Source organism: Myotis nattereri (assembly GCF_964212035.1).
Source record: "Myotis nattereri genome assembly, chromosome: 11".
Classification (NCBI taxonomy): Eukaryota; Metazoa; Chordata; class Mammalia; order Chiroptera; family Vespertilionidae; genus Myotis; species Myotis nattereri.
In genome coordinates this window covers 83304683-83324103 of record NC_138086.1, presented here as the reverse complement: position 1 = coordinate 83324103, position 19421 = coordinate 83304683, and the positions used below count along the sequence as shown (strand labels likewise).

At 59.7% G+C, this 19421-nt stretch overlaps 1 protein-coding gene across 5 annotated transcripts in view; it reads left to right on the top strand.

Moving 5' to 3' along the window:
- The window catches only part of OGDH (oxoglutarate dehydrogenase), a 39236-nt gene that overhangs the window by 17229 nt on the left and 2586 nt on the right, over positions 1-19421 (top strand). For 2 of the 5 annotated variants that reach the window (XM_081102050.1, XM_081102049.1), the window contains exons 3-21: positions 35-226; positions 1289-1379; positions 6235-6279; positions 10303-10418; positions 11070-11224; positions 11319-11465; positions 11784-11874; positions 12101-12280; positions 13158-13286; positions 13399-13578; positions 13816-13968; positions 14452-14554; positions 14687-14815; positions 15086-15236; positions 15501-15628; positions 15706-15884; positions 16001-16072; positions 16386-16514; positions 16909-16981. In XM_081102050.1, coding sequence (XP_080958176.1) covers positions 35-226; positions 1289-1379; positions 6235-6279; positions 10303-10418; positions 11070-11224; positions 11319-11465; positions 11784-11874; positions 12101-12280; positions 13158-13286; positions 13399-13578; positions 13816-13968; positions 14452-14554; positions 14687-14815; positions 15086-15236; positions 15501-15628; positions 15706-15884; positions 16001-16072; positions 16386-16514; positions 16909-16981 — 2443 coding nt within the window. Of the gene's footprint in view, positions 1-34; positions 227-1288; positions 1380-1503; positions 1607-6234; positions 6280-10302; positions 10419-11069; positions 11225-11318; positions 11466-11783; positions 11875-12100; positions 12281-13157; positions 13287-13398; positions 13579-13815; positions 13969-14451; positions 14555-14686; positions 14816-15085; positions 15237-15500; positions 15629-15705; positions 15885-16000; positions 16073-16385; positions 16515-16908; positions 16982-19421 lie in introns of all 5 variants that reach the window. The other 3 variants (XM_081102053.1, XM_081102052.1, XM_081102051.1) reach the window with 3 other exon arrangements.

The following is a 19421-nucleotide window of genomic DNA, read 5'->3' as shown; positions in this document are numbered from 1 at the left end:
CGTGGAGTGACACGTGTGTTCCTTCTCTCTTCAGTCATGGGACATTTTTTTCCGAAACACCAATGCCGGGGCGCCTCCAGGCACTGCCTACCAGAGCCCGCTGCCCCTGAGCATGGGCGCCCTGTCTGCCGCAGCCCGAGCACAGCCCCTGGTGGGCACCCAGACCAACGTGGACAAGCTGGTGGAGGACCACCTGGCGGTGCAGTCTCTTATCAGGGCCTACCAGGTAAGGTGGCGCCCGCTGGCCTCCCGGGGATGTGCCATTGCCCTCCACTCCCGCCAGCACTGGGCCTGTCCCTGCTTTGGGGTCCAGGGACGCAGAAATGAAAAAGGTGAGGAGAGGAGCCGGGACAGTCTCATCCTTGGAGCAGATCCTCTGCTATCTTTAGTGCCTGCCCTGGAAAGAGCTCTTCGTTTATTTCCATAGGTTGGCAAGAAAGATTGGTGGGCAGGGAAACAGTGCCAGGCGCAGGAAGTGCCCGTGACCGGGAGCACTGTGCTGTCCCTGTGCCAGCTGCTAGCACCCAAATGCGAGAGGGGGAAATGAACCTGCAGGGTTTGGGACAGGCAGGCGGGGCGCTCCAGTGTGCGTCAGCCACTGGAAGGGGCCTGGTACCAGGCCTTTCCCAGGTTAGCCGCCTGGTCGGGGAGCAGTCCTGGGGAGCAGAGGTCTCGGGCAACCCCCGGGACCCAGACTCCTGCTGCCTCCCGTCACTGCAGTGCATGCAGGGCATCGGCGTCCTCTGCCCCCGGTGCCAGGACAGGTGCCGGGGAAGGTGCCAGGACGGGGTTCTCTCCAAGGAGGGGAAGCTGCAGGGACCTGTGGGAGGCGCGTGCACTCGGCCTCAGCAACGGGCTGCCTGTGGGGCCCGCTGTCCATCCCATCGGTGCCAGCGGAGGCCCTGGTGACGTGCCCCATGTTTCAGGGAATGGACTCGGGGGAGTTTCTGTCCTGTTTTAGGCAGTCAGGTCAGAGGGGACGTCCCGTGAAGCTGCCCTTTGTCCGACTCGGTGCCCTGACCTCCAGCTCACACTGCCTGCCCAGCGCTGCGCCCTGCTTCCTCGCAGGCCTTTTCCTGCTCAGAGCTGAGCTGGAGTCACATTGGGGTGATCCCATCTCCATCTGTCCCAGGGAAGCAGTCCTTGGTGCCCAACAGTGAGGACAGCCTGCTGTTCCGAGGCCGGTAGAACTAGTCGGGTTCATTGTTCTCGGGAGATTTGACCACATGTGACTTTTTACCCCACAGCCCGGGACCTGCTTAACCACTGCTTGTGTTATTACTTCCAGGTCAGGGGTCACCACATTGCAAAACTTGATCCTCTCGGAATTAGTTGTGTAAATTTTGATGATGCTCCAGTAACTGTTTCTTCAAACGTGGGTGAGGATTGATCTGTAAATACTAATTTTAATGTAATTTTACTTTTTTTTTACCCCTTCCCTCTTTTTTTTCCTCCTGTCCTTTTGTGTGTGTCCCTCCCTCCCCATCACTGGCCCTTTCATAGATACGAGGGCACCATGTAGCACAGCTGGACCCCCTGGGAATTTTGGATGCCGATCTGGACTCCTCCGTGCCCGCTGACATTGTCTCATCCACAGACAAACTTGGTGAGGGTCTGGGAGTGGCCAGTGCTGCTGCTTAGCTCCCGGGTGCTGGCCCGGGAGGCCAGACGCCCAGACGGGAGGGAAGACTCTTAAGTTTCCTTTGTTCTGATCACTTGACATTACGGTCACGCAGCCTTAGTGCTGGGCAAGTGGTGTTCATCCCAGCTTCTCCGATGGTATGAGCTCCATTGTCTGAGTCTCAAGTTAGACAGTAAAATTTGGGGCAGAAAAGGTTTGAGATGCAGGGAAAAGGACGTCCCGCCTGTGCAGGCCGATCAGAAGATGCTCACGCTCTTCTGGCGCCTGGCAGACCCGGTGCAGGGCCGCCATGCGGAACAAGGCCTGCGCAACCTACCGTCGCCTCACACTGTCCAGCACGCGGGGCCTGCCTCTGCCGGGCGAGTCTCAAAACAGGCTGTGCAACTGGGGTCTCGATTCCTAACGGCCAGTGATCACACTGAGGAAACTTCGGAAGGCGCCCGGTGCGCAGGGCGGCGCGAGGCGCATGGGCATCGTCACGCACACCCCGAGTGCTGCGCAGGGCGTGGCTGGGCTCCCACCTGCAGCTGCTTCCTGAGTTAATCTGCTCTCCGGCTCCGTGCTGCTAACCTGCTCAGGAAATTACAGTGTGACTAATTCTGAAACGGGCGGTTGTCCCGGAAACACTGTGCATGCTAATGAGACTGACAATTACACCTGCCTCTGCTGCTCCCGCGAGGGGGCCCAGCGCTCCTCTGAGGAAGGGTGGCTAGTGTTACCGGGAGGTCAGGCAGCAGCCAGGTAAGGCAGATGCAGACCGCAGGGCTCAGTGTGGCGGGTCAGCAGGCCTCCCCTGCTCTGGCCGGCTCTGGAGGAGGGAACAGTCCTGCGCGTGCGAGCAGGGCAGGGCAGGGCAGGGTAGACGGCCCGTGTGGAGTCCTGCAACCTTTTGGTGGTGACAACTTTGTGCTCCCAGAAGTGGGCTTCTCTGGGTGTCCCCAGGACACGGAGCCCCTCTCCTCCCCTCAGCACGTAGCCCTGCAGCTCCCAGGCCTGACACCTCTGCGGTGAGCCCTCCCAGAAGAGGGCTCACATGTCCCCGGCAGAGCCTTCAGGCAGAGGAGGGCATCCCTGGGTTCCCATTTCTTGTCATCAAAACAGACTTTTCAGTGGTTCTCAGCTCATCAGAGCTGCCTGGCCCTGGAGCATTCCTCTGTCCCTCTGGACACTGGGCAGGTGGGAGGGAGCCATGTGTGGCCATCGTCACAGGAGGAGCCAGGGATGGAGAGAGGCCGGGCCTGGGGCCTGCAGCTTCTGGGCACAGCCGCATTGGGCACAGACGGCCTGCTCTTCCAGGCTGTTGGGCCTCGCTTTCCGTCCGCTCTGGAGCAGGGTCCCTGGCGGCACCTCACGCTGAGGGTGACTGTGGAAACCGGGGACATGGGCCCCACAGCGCCCTGAGCTATTACTGAAGGGAGAGAGGCTGCCTCTGCTGGCCAGGAGCTCTCAGAACCACCCAGTCAGGGAGCCCCCCCCCCCCCCCCCGCCTTTGTAAAAGGAATTTGAAATAATTTGATACAAGTCGTGATAAGTTTTTTCTTTAGCTACAAAAATGGAAAGTAGCGTAAACCCAGTATGTGATGTGTGAGCCTGTGGGAAAGTTAGTGTTGAGCTGTCGCCCTTGGTGTGTGCAGGTCAGGAAACGGTGGTCCAGCCCAACCACCCAGTCCATGGGCCTGGACAGCCCCACGGGTGCTTTCGCCGTGTCGCCCGACCTCAGGCCTGGCTGCTGGATGGCTGTCCCCTCCTCTGCCAGTTTGTTTCAGGATTAGCTGAGCTCAGACAGCCGGGCCTGGCTCCCGAGGCCGTGAGCTGGCGTGGTTGGCAGAGTCTGGGTAGGAGCAGCTGGTGGAGGCAGGTTCAGAAGCTGGGTGATAGAGCCCAGGTCCCTCGGTGCTGGGGCCAGGCCTGGGCTCCCCAGGTGACGGGGACGTAGTGTCACTGCAGGAGTGTGGGTCTGCAGGAGCAGCGGCTGCTGGAGTCCTCGGTCACTGCCAGGCCTCGCGGGGCTCCTCATTCTCTGTGGAAACCGCGGCTTGGGCGACACGCCCCACGTTGCAGAGCACAGTCTGCTGGCGAGGACGTGGTGGGTGAAGACAGCGAGCAGGGCACTGTCCACGCAGGATTTCTTAAAGTGGAACATGACTTCTCCCGCCTGGTTCTTGACCTTTCCTGACCAGCGTGGAGAAGGCTGGGAAGTGCTGGCCTGGAAGTTCTCTGGCCCCTGAGGGCAGGTGGAGAGGTGGCTGGGCAGCATCGCCTGGGGCTCCCAGAGAGACATCAGGACTCATCGGCAGCACTTACTGTGGGCGCAGCACGTGGCGTGGAGGTGGGGCTTGCGTCACTAATTCCAATGTGATGAGGACTAGGTGTTTCTCCGTGAGGCAGGGGCCAGGTTCTGTCATTGAACAGACGATCGCTAGGCACCTTTTAGAGGCCTTTTCTCGGGTGTGTCTTGGGGGCAGGTTCTTGGTGCCAGGCGGTTCCATCCACCCCCCTCCCGAGGTGGGCCCTGGGGGTCCTCACACAAAGCAGAACTAGAAGCAGTTCCCTACCCGAGAAGGGGGCGCACCAGTGTCTGCACAGGGTTGGTCTTGGGAAGTGAACTTGAGTTGAACAGTTAAAAACTCAATTTAAATAAAAGTACAAAATTGTGATATCTTAGCTGCTTAACCGAGTTATCCCAACCCCAAGACCTTCCCTTGAAGGCTGGGAGAATGGACTTAAAAACAGTTGATTTTTCACCCTAGCTAGTTTGGCTCAGTGGATAGAGCGTCAGCCTGTGGACCAAAGGGTCCCGGGTTCAGTTTCGGTCAAGGGCAGGTGCCTTGGTTGCAGGCTCCTCCCCAGCCCAGGCTCTGGTCGGGGCACAGGCAGGAGGCAACCAATTGATGTGTCTCTCTCATATCGATGTTTCTCTCTGTCTTTCCCTCTGTTTCACTATCTCTAAAAATCAATAGGAAAATATTCTCGGGTGAGGATTTAAAAATAAAGTTGATTTTTCATCAGCTTCCACAACCTGAGAGCAGTAGAGAGCAGTTCCTCCTCACCTACTGGCTGCTGTGAGTGACCAGGCGGGTGGCTGAGCTAAGGGCGTGGTGCGCACCGTCCCACAGGCTGTCCTCCCTCCTGGATGCCCTCGCCTGCCCGCCGTCCTCAGCCCCAGCCCTCGTCCCCAGCAGATCCTTCCACACTTGGCAAGAAGTCATTCTCTCCTGTGTGTGCAGGTGTGGTGCTCGGACCCTGTGCCCTCATACATGACAGCCAGAATGTCTTCTCTCTCACTCGCTTCTGGCTCGTATCTGTTGTTGGCGTTTTATTTTTAAAAAGCTAAGAAGTGCAGAAGTCCCCTCTCATACACAGGGTGCATGCTAAGGCCCCAGTGGTGAACCCTGCGTGTACTGGTTTCTCCACACACACCTGTGACAGGTATGATCCATGAAGTGGGCACAGTGCGAGAGTAACACAGGGACGAGCAGTGAGCGACCGTGGCCATGTGCTGGAATAGGGTCAGCAGGATGGGCCCCTCTCGGTCACCAGTGGGCTGCGAGTGACCGACGGGCGTGAACTGCTGGACGGAGGAGGGATTCCCGTCCCAGGCAGGACAGAGCAGGGCGGCTTGAGAGGCCATTGTGCTACTGAGAACAGCGTGCAATTACAAACATGAATTGCTTGTTTCTGAAATTTTCCATTTAATACTTCTGGGAGTGGTTGATCGTGGATGGCTAACCCACAGATAAGGGGGGGCTGCTGCACAAGAAGCACCCCCTGCCCCGCACAGCATGAGAAGATGTGAGCACTTACCTTGGATGGTGCGTGTGCAGGTGGCCCGTGGCAGGTCCTGTGTCCTGAGGACGGAGGGAGAGAAGCGGGGCCTCGTTCTCACCTCAGGTGGAGCGCCTGCCTCTGCAGAACCTGATGTTCTCTCAGAGCCGCTGGCTCCGAGCTCTTTGGTGGGTGCTGTGGTCCCCTCTGCGTTCTTGCCATCAGCTCCAGGGAAGTGTCTGGCTTTCCCATGCCCACCCTCCTAGGGCAGGGAGTGGCCACACTCTGGCCACTGAGCCATCAGCCTTGTGAATCCTGTTAGCAGAGGCCTCCTGACCCCGTGCCCAGGCCCACGCATCCGGGTGTTCGGTGATGTTCACGAGACCAGGAGAGCTGCCCCATGTGGACGGGCGCCACCGAGCACGTGGCTGATTGCCGGAGGGAAGGGGTGGCCCACGCCTTCCACTCTGGAAGCTGCCAGAATCTTGAGGGCTCAGGTCTCATCTCCTGCCTGAAGCTCCGGGTCTAAGGAGTGAGAATCTCATCTTTTCCTTCACTTCTCCCCAAGTGTCCAGGTCGGGTGGATTCCTCCCAGGAGCCACTGTGGGCCACTTCCGTGGGAGGGGGACAGGTCTCCGCCGCCGCCCAGTGGCCTTCCCCTCACCTCAGGCCAGCTGCTGACCACAGTAGCCCCGACCTTGCCCCCACCCTGTCCTCCTCCGTGTCTGTGTCTGTGCCGTGTCTGTGCTTCCTGTACTGCCTGCATGGGGCGTTCTGAACTAACTCACCTGTCTTTTTCCTCTGCGCTCCCCATGCCCCTGCCTCAGGCCTTGCTGGTTTCCAGGAGCGACTGCGAGTGCTCACAGTGGGAGGTATGGAAACGCCTTCTTCCTGGAGCTGGCGCCTTGGCAGGACAGCTGCTCCCAGCATGCCCTTGGGGAAGCCCACACGCTGTCCCGTTCAGAGGTTGTCACTGGTTTGGAAATGTTTTCCCGTCACTCAGTTGTGACCCAGCAGGCAGAGCTGCTCTCCCATCATTCCCGTCCCGTCATCGTGTCCTGGGACATCCCCTCCCGTCTGTCCCCCTCCTGCGCTGCGTCCTCAGGCTCGGCTCGCTGGCCCCTGGGCCTAGGCCGCACTGCCTTCTGCATGTGCAACCCTCCCTCCTTTGGCTGGGCTCTGCAGTCTCTTAGACGCTGCCTCCTGGCACCTGTGGCAAGATGTCCCGTGGGTGCATGGACAACGCCATGGAGGGAGGAGCCCTGGCAACCCTGGGCTCTGGGCAGACCACCTGCGAGGACCCCAGAGAGGGTGTTAGGTCCCCTGCCTGTGGCCACTCCCCGTGGCCATTCTTTCTTCGTACCAGAGTCTCTTAGTTCTTTTTCCTCCATTTGCTCATTGTGTCTGTGAGACTCTAGTTGGGGTTAAAGGCACTGTTTTGAGATTCCTAGGCAATTGTTAGAAATAACAGCTGTGCCTCCCAACTAGCTCCCCGTGGTCACCCTTGACGGCCACAGGATGTCCCAGCCATGTTGCCACTGTATCTGCCCCCACAGGTTCCTTGCTGCTGCCCACCCCTGTGTTTAACCTTTGCAACCGCTGTCTGTTCTGTTTCTGTAACTTTGTCATTTCCAGAGGTTCTGCTAGTGGAATCAGCCTGATAGAGTGTCCCCTGGGCTGTTCTCTGACCCTCGGTTCCTCTTGTCTCACTGTCTCCTGGGCTGTTCTCTGACCCTCGGTTCCTCTGATGGTCTGACTGTCCCCTGGGCTGTTCTCTGACCTCGGTTCCTCTGATTGCAGGGAGCATTCCTGGCCATGAGGGCCCACAGTGCTTTCAACCACTCACTTGTTGACAGACCTCGGGTTGTTTCCTTTGACTAATGGGGTTGTCTGAAGAGCCCAGTGTATCAGGTTTCCCTTCGCTAGATGGTACCCTTGGTTTCACGTCTAAACACACCTTCCTTAGGGCTCGATCCCAAAGGTGTCCTCCTGTGTATTTGTCCAGAGGTTTATAGTTTTGCATTTTACATTTAAATCTGTGGTCAGTGTTGTTAATTTCTGCAGAAGATGGAAGTTGGGGGAAGGGTTTGGTTTGTTTACTTGGCGGGAGGTTTGCCTGTGAATGTCTGTCTCATGGCTCCAGCACCACTAGCAGGAAAACCTTCCCTTCATGGAGCTGCTTTTGCGCTTTTTCAAACCTTAGCAGGGCTGGGGGAGAGGGCGGTGGGGAGGGGGGCTGCTCTGTTCTCTACCTGTGTCCCACCGCCCCCCATCCCCCCGTGAGGATTGTGTTGACTTTCTAGGGCCTTCGTCTTCCCAGATAAATTTTAGATCCAGCTTGCTTTTCTCAGAAAACTGCTGACAGTTTGGTCAGAAGCGTGGTAAGCCCATGGGTCAGTTTAGGAAGAACGGACTCCTCACCATGTTGATGGTGACGTGTTTGCTGTGGGTTTCTTTGGACTTATCCTGTGAGTTCACTTAGCTGCTTGAGCCTGCGGGCTTAAGATTTTGTCCGTGTTTGCCAAGCCGCCCTCTTGCCCTCACTCTGGGGATCACGTCGTGGGAGCTTCCGTGGCGTGCCACACGTCCAAGCTTCTCCATTCCCTTACGTCCGTTTCTCTCTGCGGATCCGTTCCTTTCTCTCCTTCTGTCTTCACATCACTGATCCTGTCCCTGGTTCTGCCACTGAGCCCATCCACTGAGGGCTTTTTGTGTGCTTTTCAATCCTCACCTGAGGATATGTTTTGCTTTTTATTGCTTTTCTAGAGAGAGAGGGAAGGAGAGGGAGAGAGCAACGTTGATCAGTTGCTTCCCGCATGCGCCCCGACCTGGGAAGAACTTGCAGCCTAGGCGTGCGCCCTGACTAGGGACTGAACCCGAAACCTTCTGGTGACTGGACAATGCTCCAACCAGCTGAGCCGCCGGCCGGGGCCCGTCCTCTGAGGTCTGAGTTACTGCATTTCGTCGTTTCAGAATTGCCCGTTCGGTCCTTTGCACCTTTACTGAGTCCCAGTCTCTTCCCATTGCCTCTCTCACGTCTGATGCCTACGAAAGCCTGTGATGGTGGCTCCGTGAGAGTCCAGTGGGTAATCCCACCTCTGTGTCCCTTTGGTGTCTGTGGATGACCTTGTTCAGCCTGAGATGTTCCTGTTCTCATTTGAGTGACTTGTTACAACCAGAACCTTAGGGATCAGGAGACAGGACTCGCCCTTGACCTCTGTGACCGCCGTCTCCTGGGCACCACACGGGGGCGTCCTGGGTGGGGATGTCGAGGCTCGGCACCTCCCAGAGGGATGAGGACGGCTCTTCTCTGAGACCTTGGATGTGCAGGTCGGAGTGCATTGCACGAGGCCCGGGAGGGAGGGCGGAGGGTGTCTCGTGTCTGGCGAGGCTGCCTTCCTGTCCTGCCAGCACAGCTACTGTGGGCTGGTTTGCTGCAACTTAGGGAGCTCCAGGCTGCAGGTACTTGGCTCCACGTCAAGGACAGGAGCCCAGAGGAAGCCAGGACCCCGGCTGGTCAGCCATCTTCCCCCTTTCAGAGCTGCCTGCTGTCTGGGGTTTTGGTGGCCTCAGGGGCAGTAGGGAGGAGGGAGTGTTCTCCACCTTCCCACAGGCAAGACCCAGAAATGCAGGAGTGGGGCCAGCGGTTTTGAGGTTCAGAGAACGACCAGTTCAGGGGATGAACATGCAGAGCCGCAGACATGGCGAGGCTGGGCTCGAGCTGAGAGGCCGTGAGCCAGCGCCCACGGCATGCACAGGCACGGAGGACGAGCCGGTCTTCCTGCCAGCACCACAAGCTGGGCTCTGCGGGTCAGGCCTGTGGTTGCTGCCTTGTCCCTGACGGAGCAGCGCTGGGAGCAGTGCCGAGATTCCCCAGCCACCTCCCCACAGCCCTGCAGGAAGGACCCAGCAGTAGGTTTGAGAGATGTAGGCCTCACATTTAAGCATTAGATCTACAGGCTGCAGCTTGAGGGGCACCAGAGAGTCCCAGCCACCGTGACCGGTGAGCCATGCTGGGGCTGGAGACTGGCAATGCATGTTCCCGCCTCCTGGGGTCCAGATCCAGCTGCGGGTACAAGTGGCCGCTGCCACCCAGGCTGGGCACCAGCCTCTGCCAGGTGGTGGGAGCCCTCTGCAGTGCCCCAGGCAGTTCTCCTCCCAGTCCCTGCCCCTGGGAGGCCCACACAGCGGTGCCTGGGAAAGAGCCCTTCCTTGGCCCCTGCAGCCTGAGGGTCCGGCACGGAGCGCTGGGGCAGTGCAGTGCCGTGCCGGTCAGAGTGAGCCAGTCAGACAGTGGCCGCTAGTGAGCCAGCGTAGGTGAAGGTCAGTGCTGGCGGGAGCGGGTCCAGAGCGGGTCCAGAGCATGCAGGCTGGCCTCCAGGAGCAGGGACGGCTGCGAGGCCCTCGCTGTGCTGCCCGCTGCTCTCCACAGACCCCTCGCTTCTCGGTGACTGTCCCTCACTCCCAGTCTCCAGCTTCCTGTCACCCCCGCACACGAGTGTCCCATGGGCGCACGTGGCCTCTTCACCAGTTCCTCCTCCACTCCAAGTCCCTCTGTCTCTCTATTTGCGCTCTGGTCGACTTGCCCAGCGCCTTTTCAAACCAAAATTGTTGGTGTCCTTGGGACCTTGAAGTACATTTTTTCTAAATTATGAATAATTGGTGCACCGGACTAATATGCATATATTAATTGTATTCTCACTTGCCTGTGACACCCAGTAATATTCTCAGCTTCTGTTTATTGCTAAATTTGTGTTTCTAGCTATAAAATGTTACTTATTTTACTAGGTATCAGAGGTTTTCATGCTTTTTCTCTTCTCTTTTCTCCCCCTGGGGACTCCCCTCCCCTTCCCGTGAACTGCCCCGTGGGCCGTGCTGTCTCTCCTCGCCCGCAGGGTTCTATGGCCTGGACGAGTCCGACCTGGACAAGGTCTTCCAGCTGCCGACCACCACCTTCATCGGGGGGCAGGAGTCGGCGCTGCCCCTGCGGGAGATCATCCGGCGGCTGGAGGTGAGGCGCGCTTTCCGCAGGAGCCCAGGCTGGCAGGGGGCCTCCCTGCTCGTTGGGTTTTTCTTAGTCTTGTTTTTTTAAACATATTTTTATTGATTTTAGAGAGAGGAAGGGAGAGAGAGAAACGACGGTGATGAGAGAGAACCATTGATTGGCTGTCTCCTGCACACCCCACACTGGGGATCGAGCCCACAACCTGGACATGTGCCCCGAACGGGAATTGAACCCTGACCCGGTTCATGGGTGGATGCTCAACCACTGAGCCACGCCAGCCGGGCCAGCATGTATTTCTTTAAATGTAAGGGAAAGGAAATTACTTTTGCTATTTTGTAGATAAAAATCTATAGTTTTTAATTTTATAATCAACCTAAGAAAGGAAAAATTTCTGTGGGTTCCAATCTAGTGGGAGACTATTTCAGATGTGAGAGGTCCGAAGCTGCCCGGCAGTGCCCTGTCCAGACAGGGCTGTCTTCTCGCTTGTCCTCCCAGTTTCTTTTCTCCCTCCTCTGGAGCTGGTGGGCACTGACCTGCAGGGCACCTTCCGTGCGCACACGCACACACAGACACGCACGTGCACAGCTTGGTGGGTCAGGGAGGGAGGTGTCTGGCTGAGCGGCGTTGACCCACTGTGCGCCTGGCTGTGTGGAACAGAACGCCTACTGCCAGCACATCGGGGTGGAGTTCATGTTCATCAACGACCTGGAGCAGTGCCAGTGGATCCGGCGGAAGTTCGAGACGCCGGGGGTCATGCAGTTCACCAATGAGGAGAAGCGTACTCTCCTGGCCAGGCTCGTGCGGTCCACCAGGTGGGGAGGCGCTTGGGCGGGGCTGAGCCGGGTGGGATGCCAGCCCTGGGGAGCGGTCAGCCCTGGACTGCTCTCAAGCCATGGCTCCGTCCAGGTTCGAGGAGTTCCTGCAGCGGAAGTGGTCGTCCGAGAAGCGCTTTGGCCTAGAAGGCTGCGAGGTGTTGATTCCGGCCCTCAAGACCATCATCGACAAGTCAAGTGAGAACGGTGTGGACCAAGTGATCATGGGGATGCCGCACAGGTACCGATACCGCCCAGGGGCGCCCCTCGCCCGCCCGCACCCCTTACCCACCTCAGCACCCCTCGCCCTGCAGTTACCGTCCCGCCCGAGGCCACAGGTGGCTCAGGCAGGCGTGTTGGCCTGGTGCTGTGTCTTATAAAAGTGAAAGCCAGAGGCCGCTGACCTGAGCGAGGGCTGCGGGTGCCAGCAGCTTCCCCTCGTCGGCCTCAGGCGGGCGAACGGAGACTGGCCTCCCCGCCTCTCGGGCAGCAAACCAAGGTGCTGCCTGTCCCTCGGAGGAGGAAGGGGCCTGCTGACCCCTGACCCCGTGTGTCCCAGGGGGCGGCTGAATGTGCTGGCGAACGTCATCAGGAAGGAGCTGGAACAGATTTTCTGTCAGTTTGACTCAAAGCTGGAGGCCGCCGACGAGGTGAGGCACTGGTGTCCCCAGGAACGCCAGTGTGGCACTGCCTCCGGGGGAAATTGCCAGGCCAGCTTCCGGGGGATGGAGGGTGGCGTCCCCGTGCAGCGGCCCGGCAGCCCCCACCAGGCGCCGTCCTGGGCAGAGCCTGCCACACTTCTCAGAGGAGCCTGGGGGTGGGGGGGACACGCAGGCTCCGTGTGCTGCCTGGACCCAGCCCCCTGCTTGTCCTCAGGGCTCTGGGGACGTGAAGTACCACCTGGGCATGTACCACCGGCGGATCAACCGTGTGACCGACAGGAACATCACCCTGTCGCTGGTGGCGAACCCTTCCCACCTCGAGGCCGCCGACCCCGTGGTGATGGGCAAGACCAAGGCCGAACAGTTTTACTGCGGGGACACCGAGGGGAAGAAGGTGCGGCCACAGGGCTGCTGGACCCGCAGAGCCCGGGAGTGGCTGGGGGCAGAGCAGGGGCGTCCTGCCTGTGGGCTGGTTTGCCCTCACGGCGCCAGGTCTGGGCCGGAGCCCGTCTTGCATATGTCCTGAGGGACAGGTGCTCTCACTGAGCGGGCGGGGAGCCTTTCGAGGTGCGAGTGGCCTGAGGGGGGAGGCGTGAATGGACAGGGGGGCGCCGTGGGAAGCCTGGGTTCCTCGGCCTGTACACAGCCCCTCCGTACATCTGCACAACAGCAGGCGCTGGCAGGTGGGTGGAGGGAGGTCTCTGCAGGTGGAAGATGGGCCAGGATGAAGGGTCAGACCTAGAGGTGGGACCAGGCCAGTGCGCAGGGCTCTGCCTCGCAGACCGGAGTCTGTGCGTCCTGTGCTTGGGCATCAGAAGAGAAACTGCTGGCGGGCAACAGGATCGGTTCCTGCTTGGATGGACGCCTGCCACAGAGAGGGAGGCCCACAGGGAGGGTGTCAAGTGGGCAGCTGTCTCCTGTGCAGCCTGGGAGGGGGCTGAGGAACAAGATACAGGCTCCCCCACGGCTCTGCCACTGTTCTTACCACGGGCACTGGGGATCCAAGCTGATCACTGGCATGGGGCGGTCAGCGCAGGCCTGTCCTGGTGTGGAGTGGGCCGTTGCCGAGTCGTCAGGAGGGACCTTCAGGACCCAGGGCCCAGGACCATGCAGGATGTGGGGCAGGCGAGATTTTGGAGGGGTTCCTAACCCAGCCCCTGCACTTTCCTTCTCACTTTGGAGGGACCTCAGAACACATTGCTAGAAAAGCTGCTTGTGGCTTAACCTCCAGTGTGCCACACTGGGTCTGTGGTCTCCTTGCGGGTCTGCAGGTCATGGCCATTCTTCTACACGGGGATGCCGCGTTCGCTGGCCAGGGCATCGTGTACGAGACCTTCCACCTGAGTGACCTGCCCTCCTACACCACCCATGGCACTGTCCACGTGGTGGTTAACAACCAGGTAACCCTGGGAGAAGGCAGCCAAGGCCCCCGGTTTCTAGCAGCGTAGCCACGCCCCTGTCCTTGTCCCCGCCCCTAGCCCCCCCAGCCCAGCAGCCTGTGTCCCCTTGCAGATCGGCTTCACCACGGACCCCCGCATGGCCCGATCCTCACCCTACCCCACTGATGTGGCCCGGGTCGTGAATGCCCCCATTTTCCACGTGAACTCTGACGACCCCGAGGCCGTCATGTACGTGTGCAAGGTGGCTGCCGAGTGGAGAAACACCTTCCACAAGGACGTGGTGGTGGACCTGGTGAGTGGTCACCTGCTGCCCTCGAGTGTCCCGCCCGCAGGCGTCAGCTGTGGGAGAAGGGACTCGGGGTCCTGTCCCGCCCGGACGTTCTCAGGTCACCCGTTTTGTCCCTGAGGCAAAGCAGCCTGGTGTGCCGGAAGCCGGGCAGGACCCTCCTTCTAGGAGGCGGGCTGAGGAGGACCTCTCGGAGCCCGCCCTCCACGTGGCCCCTGACGCTTGGTGCCTGGTTGTCCCCAGGTGTGTTACCGGCGCAACGGCCACAACGAGATGGATGAGCCCATGTTCACACAGCCGCTCATGTACAAGCAGATCCGCAAGCAGAAGCCGGTGCTGCAGAAGTACGCGGAGCTGCTGGTGGCACAGGGCGTGGTCAACCAGCCTGAGTATGAGGTGCGTCACCCCTCGCTGGCTGCCCTGGGGATGTGCAGTGCTTCGCCTGCAGCGTTTCACCGCTGATGGGGGCAGGGGCAGGGTGCCCGCCTGAGGACTCTGTGGGGATGGGTGTTCCGCGCGGGCCACGGCCCCGCCCACTTTCTAGCGGGGTGAGAGGCGGGTGCGGGTCCAGCTGGGGGGGTGGGGAGGGGCTGTGTGCCTGGTGGGTTCTAGGTGCTCAGAAGGAGGCTGGCCCAGAGCAGCTCGTGGCAGATGTGGGAGTGGGGCTTCTGGGGAGGGCGCCCGGGCTCCGTCGGGGTTGTGGTGGGTGGGGAGTGACGGCATCAGTGTGAGAGCCAGACCTGGACTAGGATGGGAGAGTGGCAGGATCTGCCCACGTGGAGAAGGGACCATGGGCAACATGGATCTGAGAGGTGTGTGTGGGGAGCGTTGAGGCCAGGCTCTGCCTGTCGCCCCCTGACACGGCGCCCACCCCTCCAGGAGGAGATCTCCAAATACGACAAGATCTGCGAGGAGGCCTTCGCCCGCTCCAAGGACGAGAAGATCCTGCACATCAAGCACTGGCTGGACTCCCCCTGGCCTGGTGAGTGAGGCGTCGCCCACGGACCCAGCCGCGGGCTCTGAGTCAGGCCCCACCCTCTCTCCCGGGAGCGCCCAGGCCTCTCCATAGTGTCTCAGGAGCCAGGTGTGGCGTCAGCGGGTGCCTCTGTCCTAGGCTTCTTCACACTGGATGGGCAGCCCCGGAGCATGACCTGCCCCTCCACGGGGCTGGAGGAGGAGGTCCTGACGCACATCGGGAGCGTGGCCAGCTCCGTGCCAGTGGAGAACTTCACCATCCACGGAGGTGAGGGCTGTGACTCGGGAGCCACGGGGCAGGCCCAGGGACCCGCTCTCACCTGCCTGGGACCCGGCCTGTCCAAGGCAGTGGGTGGTGGAAGGCAGGAAGCCCTTGGCTCCCCTCACTCCTGCCAGTGTGGTCCTCGCTGGGAGCCGTGGAGGAAGGATGGGCTGTGATAGCCCCTCCCTGGCCTGGTCTCCACACGCCCCTTCCCCACTCCTGGCGCGGCTGCTCGTATCGTGGGAGGCGGGCGGGTAGTGAGCACCGTGTCTGCAGGGCTGAGCCGCATCCTGAAGACGCGCGGGGAGCTGGTGAAGAACAGGACTGTGGACTGGGCCCTGGCGGAATACATGGCGTTCGGCTCCCTGCTGAAGGAAGGCATCCACATCCGGCTGAGCGGCCAGGACGTGGAGCGTGGCACCTTCAGGTGAGCGCCAGGCCCTCGAAGGGGGGGTGTGAGGGGTCACTGCTTCTCTCCCAGGAAACATGGCACGGCCTTAGGGCCTCTCTCAGCCCAGGACACGCTCCCCCTGCCTGTGCTGCCCCCCCACACACACCCTGCGCGCCACCCCCTCCCTCGCCCCCCTGCCTGCGCTGCCTCCCCCCTGTGCAGCCTCCTGTTAGGATGGGCATGGGTCTGCTGTCGAGCGGAGGCAGCGGCCCTGCTGCTCACCTGTGTTGTCTGACGCAGCCACCGCCACCACGTGCTGCACGACCAGAACGTGGACAAGAAGACCTGCATCCCCATGAACCACCTGTGGCCCAACCAGGCCCCCTATACTGTGTGCAACAGCTCGCTGTCCGAGTACGGGGTCCTGGGTGAGCGACGCCCCCGCCCCTCCTTCCTCCCCGCTCCCCGCCTGCCCCTGCCCTCCTGACGCCCTTCCTGTCTGCAGGCTTTGAGCTGGGCTTTGCCATGGCCAGCCCCAACGCCCTGGTGCTCTGGGAAGCCCAGTTTGGCGACTTCCACAACACGGCCCAGTGCATCATCGACCAGTTCATCTGCCCCGGGCAGGCCAAGTGGGTGCGACAGAACGGCATCGTGCTCCTGCTGCCCCATGGCATGGAGGGCATGGTGAGCTCAGCCCCGCCCTATGCCATGGGGGAGGGAGGCGAGGGGGGCGCTGCCAGCAGGAGGGAGCCCCGGGGTGTGTGGCGACGGAAATGGGGCTGAACCGCATCTGCTTCCAGGGCCCAGAGCACTCCTCCGCCAGGCCCGAGCGGTTCCTGCAGATGTGCAATGACGACCCCGACGTCCTGCCGGTGAGGGGGCTGCTGTGGCCAAGGGAGGGTGCAGGGGCCCCGATGCAGGTCTCCCCCAGTGAGGCTTCCCGAGGGCTCGGAGCAGGTGTGGCCGTGGAAGCCGGAGGAGTTGCTCTGTGTCCGATGCAGGCAGATCCTTAGGAGGAACGAGCCGCTGATCGGACTTGATTGGCCAGGAGTCAGTCTTGTCGGGAGGAGGGCGGGTGGAGGTGGGGCCTGGCTTCCTGGCCAGGCAGCCTTGTCAGCAGCCAGGGGCGGAGTGGGGACAGGGCAGGAGCTCCCTTGCGTCCCTGAGCTCCCGTCCTCCCTGCAGAACCTCCAGGAGGACAACTTCGACATAAGTCAGCTCTACGACTGCAACTGGGTGGTGGTCAACTGCTCCACGCCCGGCAACTTCTTCCACGTGCTGCGCCGCCAGATCCTCCTGCCCTTCCGGAAGCCGGTCAGTGGCTCTCCCTGTCAGAGACGTGGGACTGGGTGGTGGTGGGTGGGGCACGGAGCTTGGAGGACGGGGAGCCCAGAGGGAGAGCACCCCTGTTGCTGCAGATTGAACTGCAAGGCCACGCAGGCCCACAGCACGGACCCCGGCCACAGGCAGCACGCCAGACCGGAGGGCTTTTTCCTGGGGGGGGGTGACTCGGGCAGACGCCTGGCTCAGCAGGGCCCAGCCCCTCAGCCGAGGAGAGGCGGGCAAGGGAAGGGCCTCATCCTTCCCTTCTTCACACTCCTGACCTGTGGCTGGTCCTGACCACAGAGCTGGGAGGGCAGCCCCTCTTGTTGACCCTCCTGGGACCTGAGGACCTGGTCCATCCTGAGCCTGTGGTCCTGTGTTTCAGTTGATCGTCTTCACCCCCAAGTCCCTGCTGCGGCACCCCGAGGCCAGGACCAGCTTCGACGAGATGCTCCCAGGTGGGTGCAGGCGGGCAGGGGGGTCCTGCCGGTGCTCTGGGGCTGGAGCTCCCGCTGCCTCCACTGCGACCCGTGCCACTTCTGGGTCGTTGGGTAAAGACCCCCGAACAGGACAGCCCAGATGTCTGAGCTTGTGTGCACGTTGGTCCAAGGTGTGCCTCACGTCTCCCCAGGTCTGCGCCGTGGCCTGGAGCCTCCCAGGACCTTAGAGGCAGGAAAGTGAGGCTGAGCTCAGAGCTCACCCCACCCTAGGTGCTGCTGCTGAGGCTGCACGGTCACCCCCAGGGACTGGAAAGGCCCCGTAGGGGAGGGCTACTGTGTCACCTGCCACTCACTGGGATGGGGTGAGGCCCCACACCCCTGGCTCAGGGCCAGGGAGCTCACCCCCTCCCAGCCGTGGGGCCCCCTTTCGGCTCCAGTCAAGGTAAACCTCTTGTTTGTTGAATATTTTATCATCTGGGTAACGTACCATCTTACCCAGTTAAGTGTACAGCCACCTCTGTCATCTCCAGAGCTCCCCCTCTTCCAAACTGACACTGGGTCCTCTCAGACACTGACCCCTCCCTGCCCAGCCCTGCCCCCCAGCTACTGTCTCTCATCTGACTCTGGGGGACCTCCCATGAGGGGTCAGGAAGTATCTGGCTTAGTCCATCAGCATCGTGTCCTCGAGGTCCAGCCACTTTGTCCGATTTCCTTCCTTTTTAAGGCTGGCTGAGCAATAGTCCACATGTGGGTGGACCACACTTGGTTTATCCTTTATCCTTTTTTTTTTAAAGAATATGATTATATTTAATGCACAAGTTTGATACAACCAAAAAGTAAAACACTAGAGTAAAATAGTAACAAAAAAACATGGTATTTCATTTGCAATGCATGAGAAATGTATCCTTTTTTTAATTGAAGAAAAATAAGTCAGTTGGTAGAGCTGTTCGGTGCTCAGTCTCATTCGGTGCTTGTTAAGCGGCGCTCACCCTCATCCTCGATGGGCTCATTCATCTCCACCTCGGCTGCTGGGAGCCTGGTGCACAGGTGCTTCGAGCCCCTGCTCAGGTCTGTGGATCAGAGCCCAGAAGGGGGACTGCTGGGTGGTGGGTAGTTGTGGTTTTAATTTTCAGAGGCGCGCCAGGCTGGTGCAGGCGGTGGCGCACCGTTTCACGTGCACAGCTCCGTCTCTGCATCCGGCCAGCGCGTGGGTTTTGGTTTTTGTGTCATAGCATCTGAGGTCCTGAGGTGCCTCTCGAGTGGTTTGGGTCTGCATTTCCCTAATGATAAGGATGTTGAGCATCTGCTCTGCTTATCGCTGTTTGCGTACCTTCTTTGGAGAAGTGTGTTAAGTCCTTCGCCCAGTTTTTTAAAATATATTTCTACTGATTTCAGAGAGGGAGAGAGAAATAGAAACATCAATGATGGAAGAGAATCAGGAATCAGCTGCCTCCTGCACACCCCCTACTGCTGGGGATCCAGCCAGCAGCCTGGGCCTGTGCCCTTGACTGGAATCGAACCCAGCACCCCTCAGTCCGCAGGGCGACACTGTCCACTGAGCCACATTAGCTAGGGCTTCACCCAGTATTTAATTGCGTGTTGTTTTGTTGCTCAATTTAGTTCTCTCTGTATGCTGGTATATATTTTTTAATACATTTTTATTGATTTCAGAGAGGAAGGGAGAGGGTGAGAGAGATAGAAACATCAATGATGAGAGAGAATCATTGATTGGTTGCCTCCTACTGGGGATCGAGCCCACAACCCGGGCATGTGCCCTTGACCAGATTCGAACCTGGGACCCTTCAGTCCACAGGCCGACGCTCCATCCATTGAGCCACACCGGCCAGGGCTGTATGCTGATATTAATACCTTGTCAGATACATGACTTGCGACTCTTCTCTTCCATTCTGTGTATTGTCTTTGGATGCATAAAATTTTTTAATTTGCATGAAGTTAAATGTGTCTGTTTTTGGTTGCTTTTACCTGTGCCTTTGATGTCACCTCCAGGAAATCCTGCCAAAGCCAGCGTCGTGGAGCTTTCACCCGCATTTTCTTCTGAGTTTGTGATTCTGGCTCTCTGTCAAGTCTGGAACCGTTTGAGTTGTTTTGGCCTATGGTGTAAGGGTCCAGCTTCGTTGCCTATGGATATGCCGTTTTTCCAGCACTTTTGTTGAGGAGACTGGCCTTTGCCCATGAGTGGTCTGGGCACCTTGTCAGAAGTCACTTGACCACAGATGTGAGGACTTAGGTCTGGGCTCTGTCCTGCCCCAGGGTCTGCAGGTCTGTCTTGATGCCAGGTCCACCTGCGGTGTTTGCTTATTTGTGTTGGATACGGAACATTTCCTTATCATGACATCACATAGAACAGGAGCTGGGTGCCCTGGCCGGGAGTCCAGCGCAGCCTTTCAGTGCCTGGGACAGAGCCCAGCCCACCAGGCAGGACCACCTGCCAGGCAGG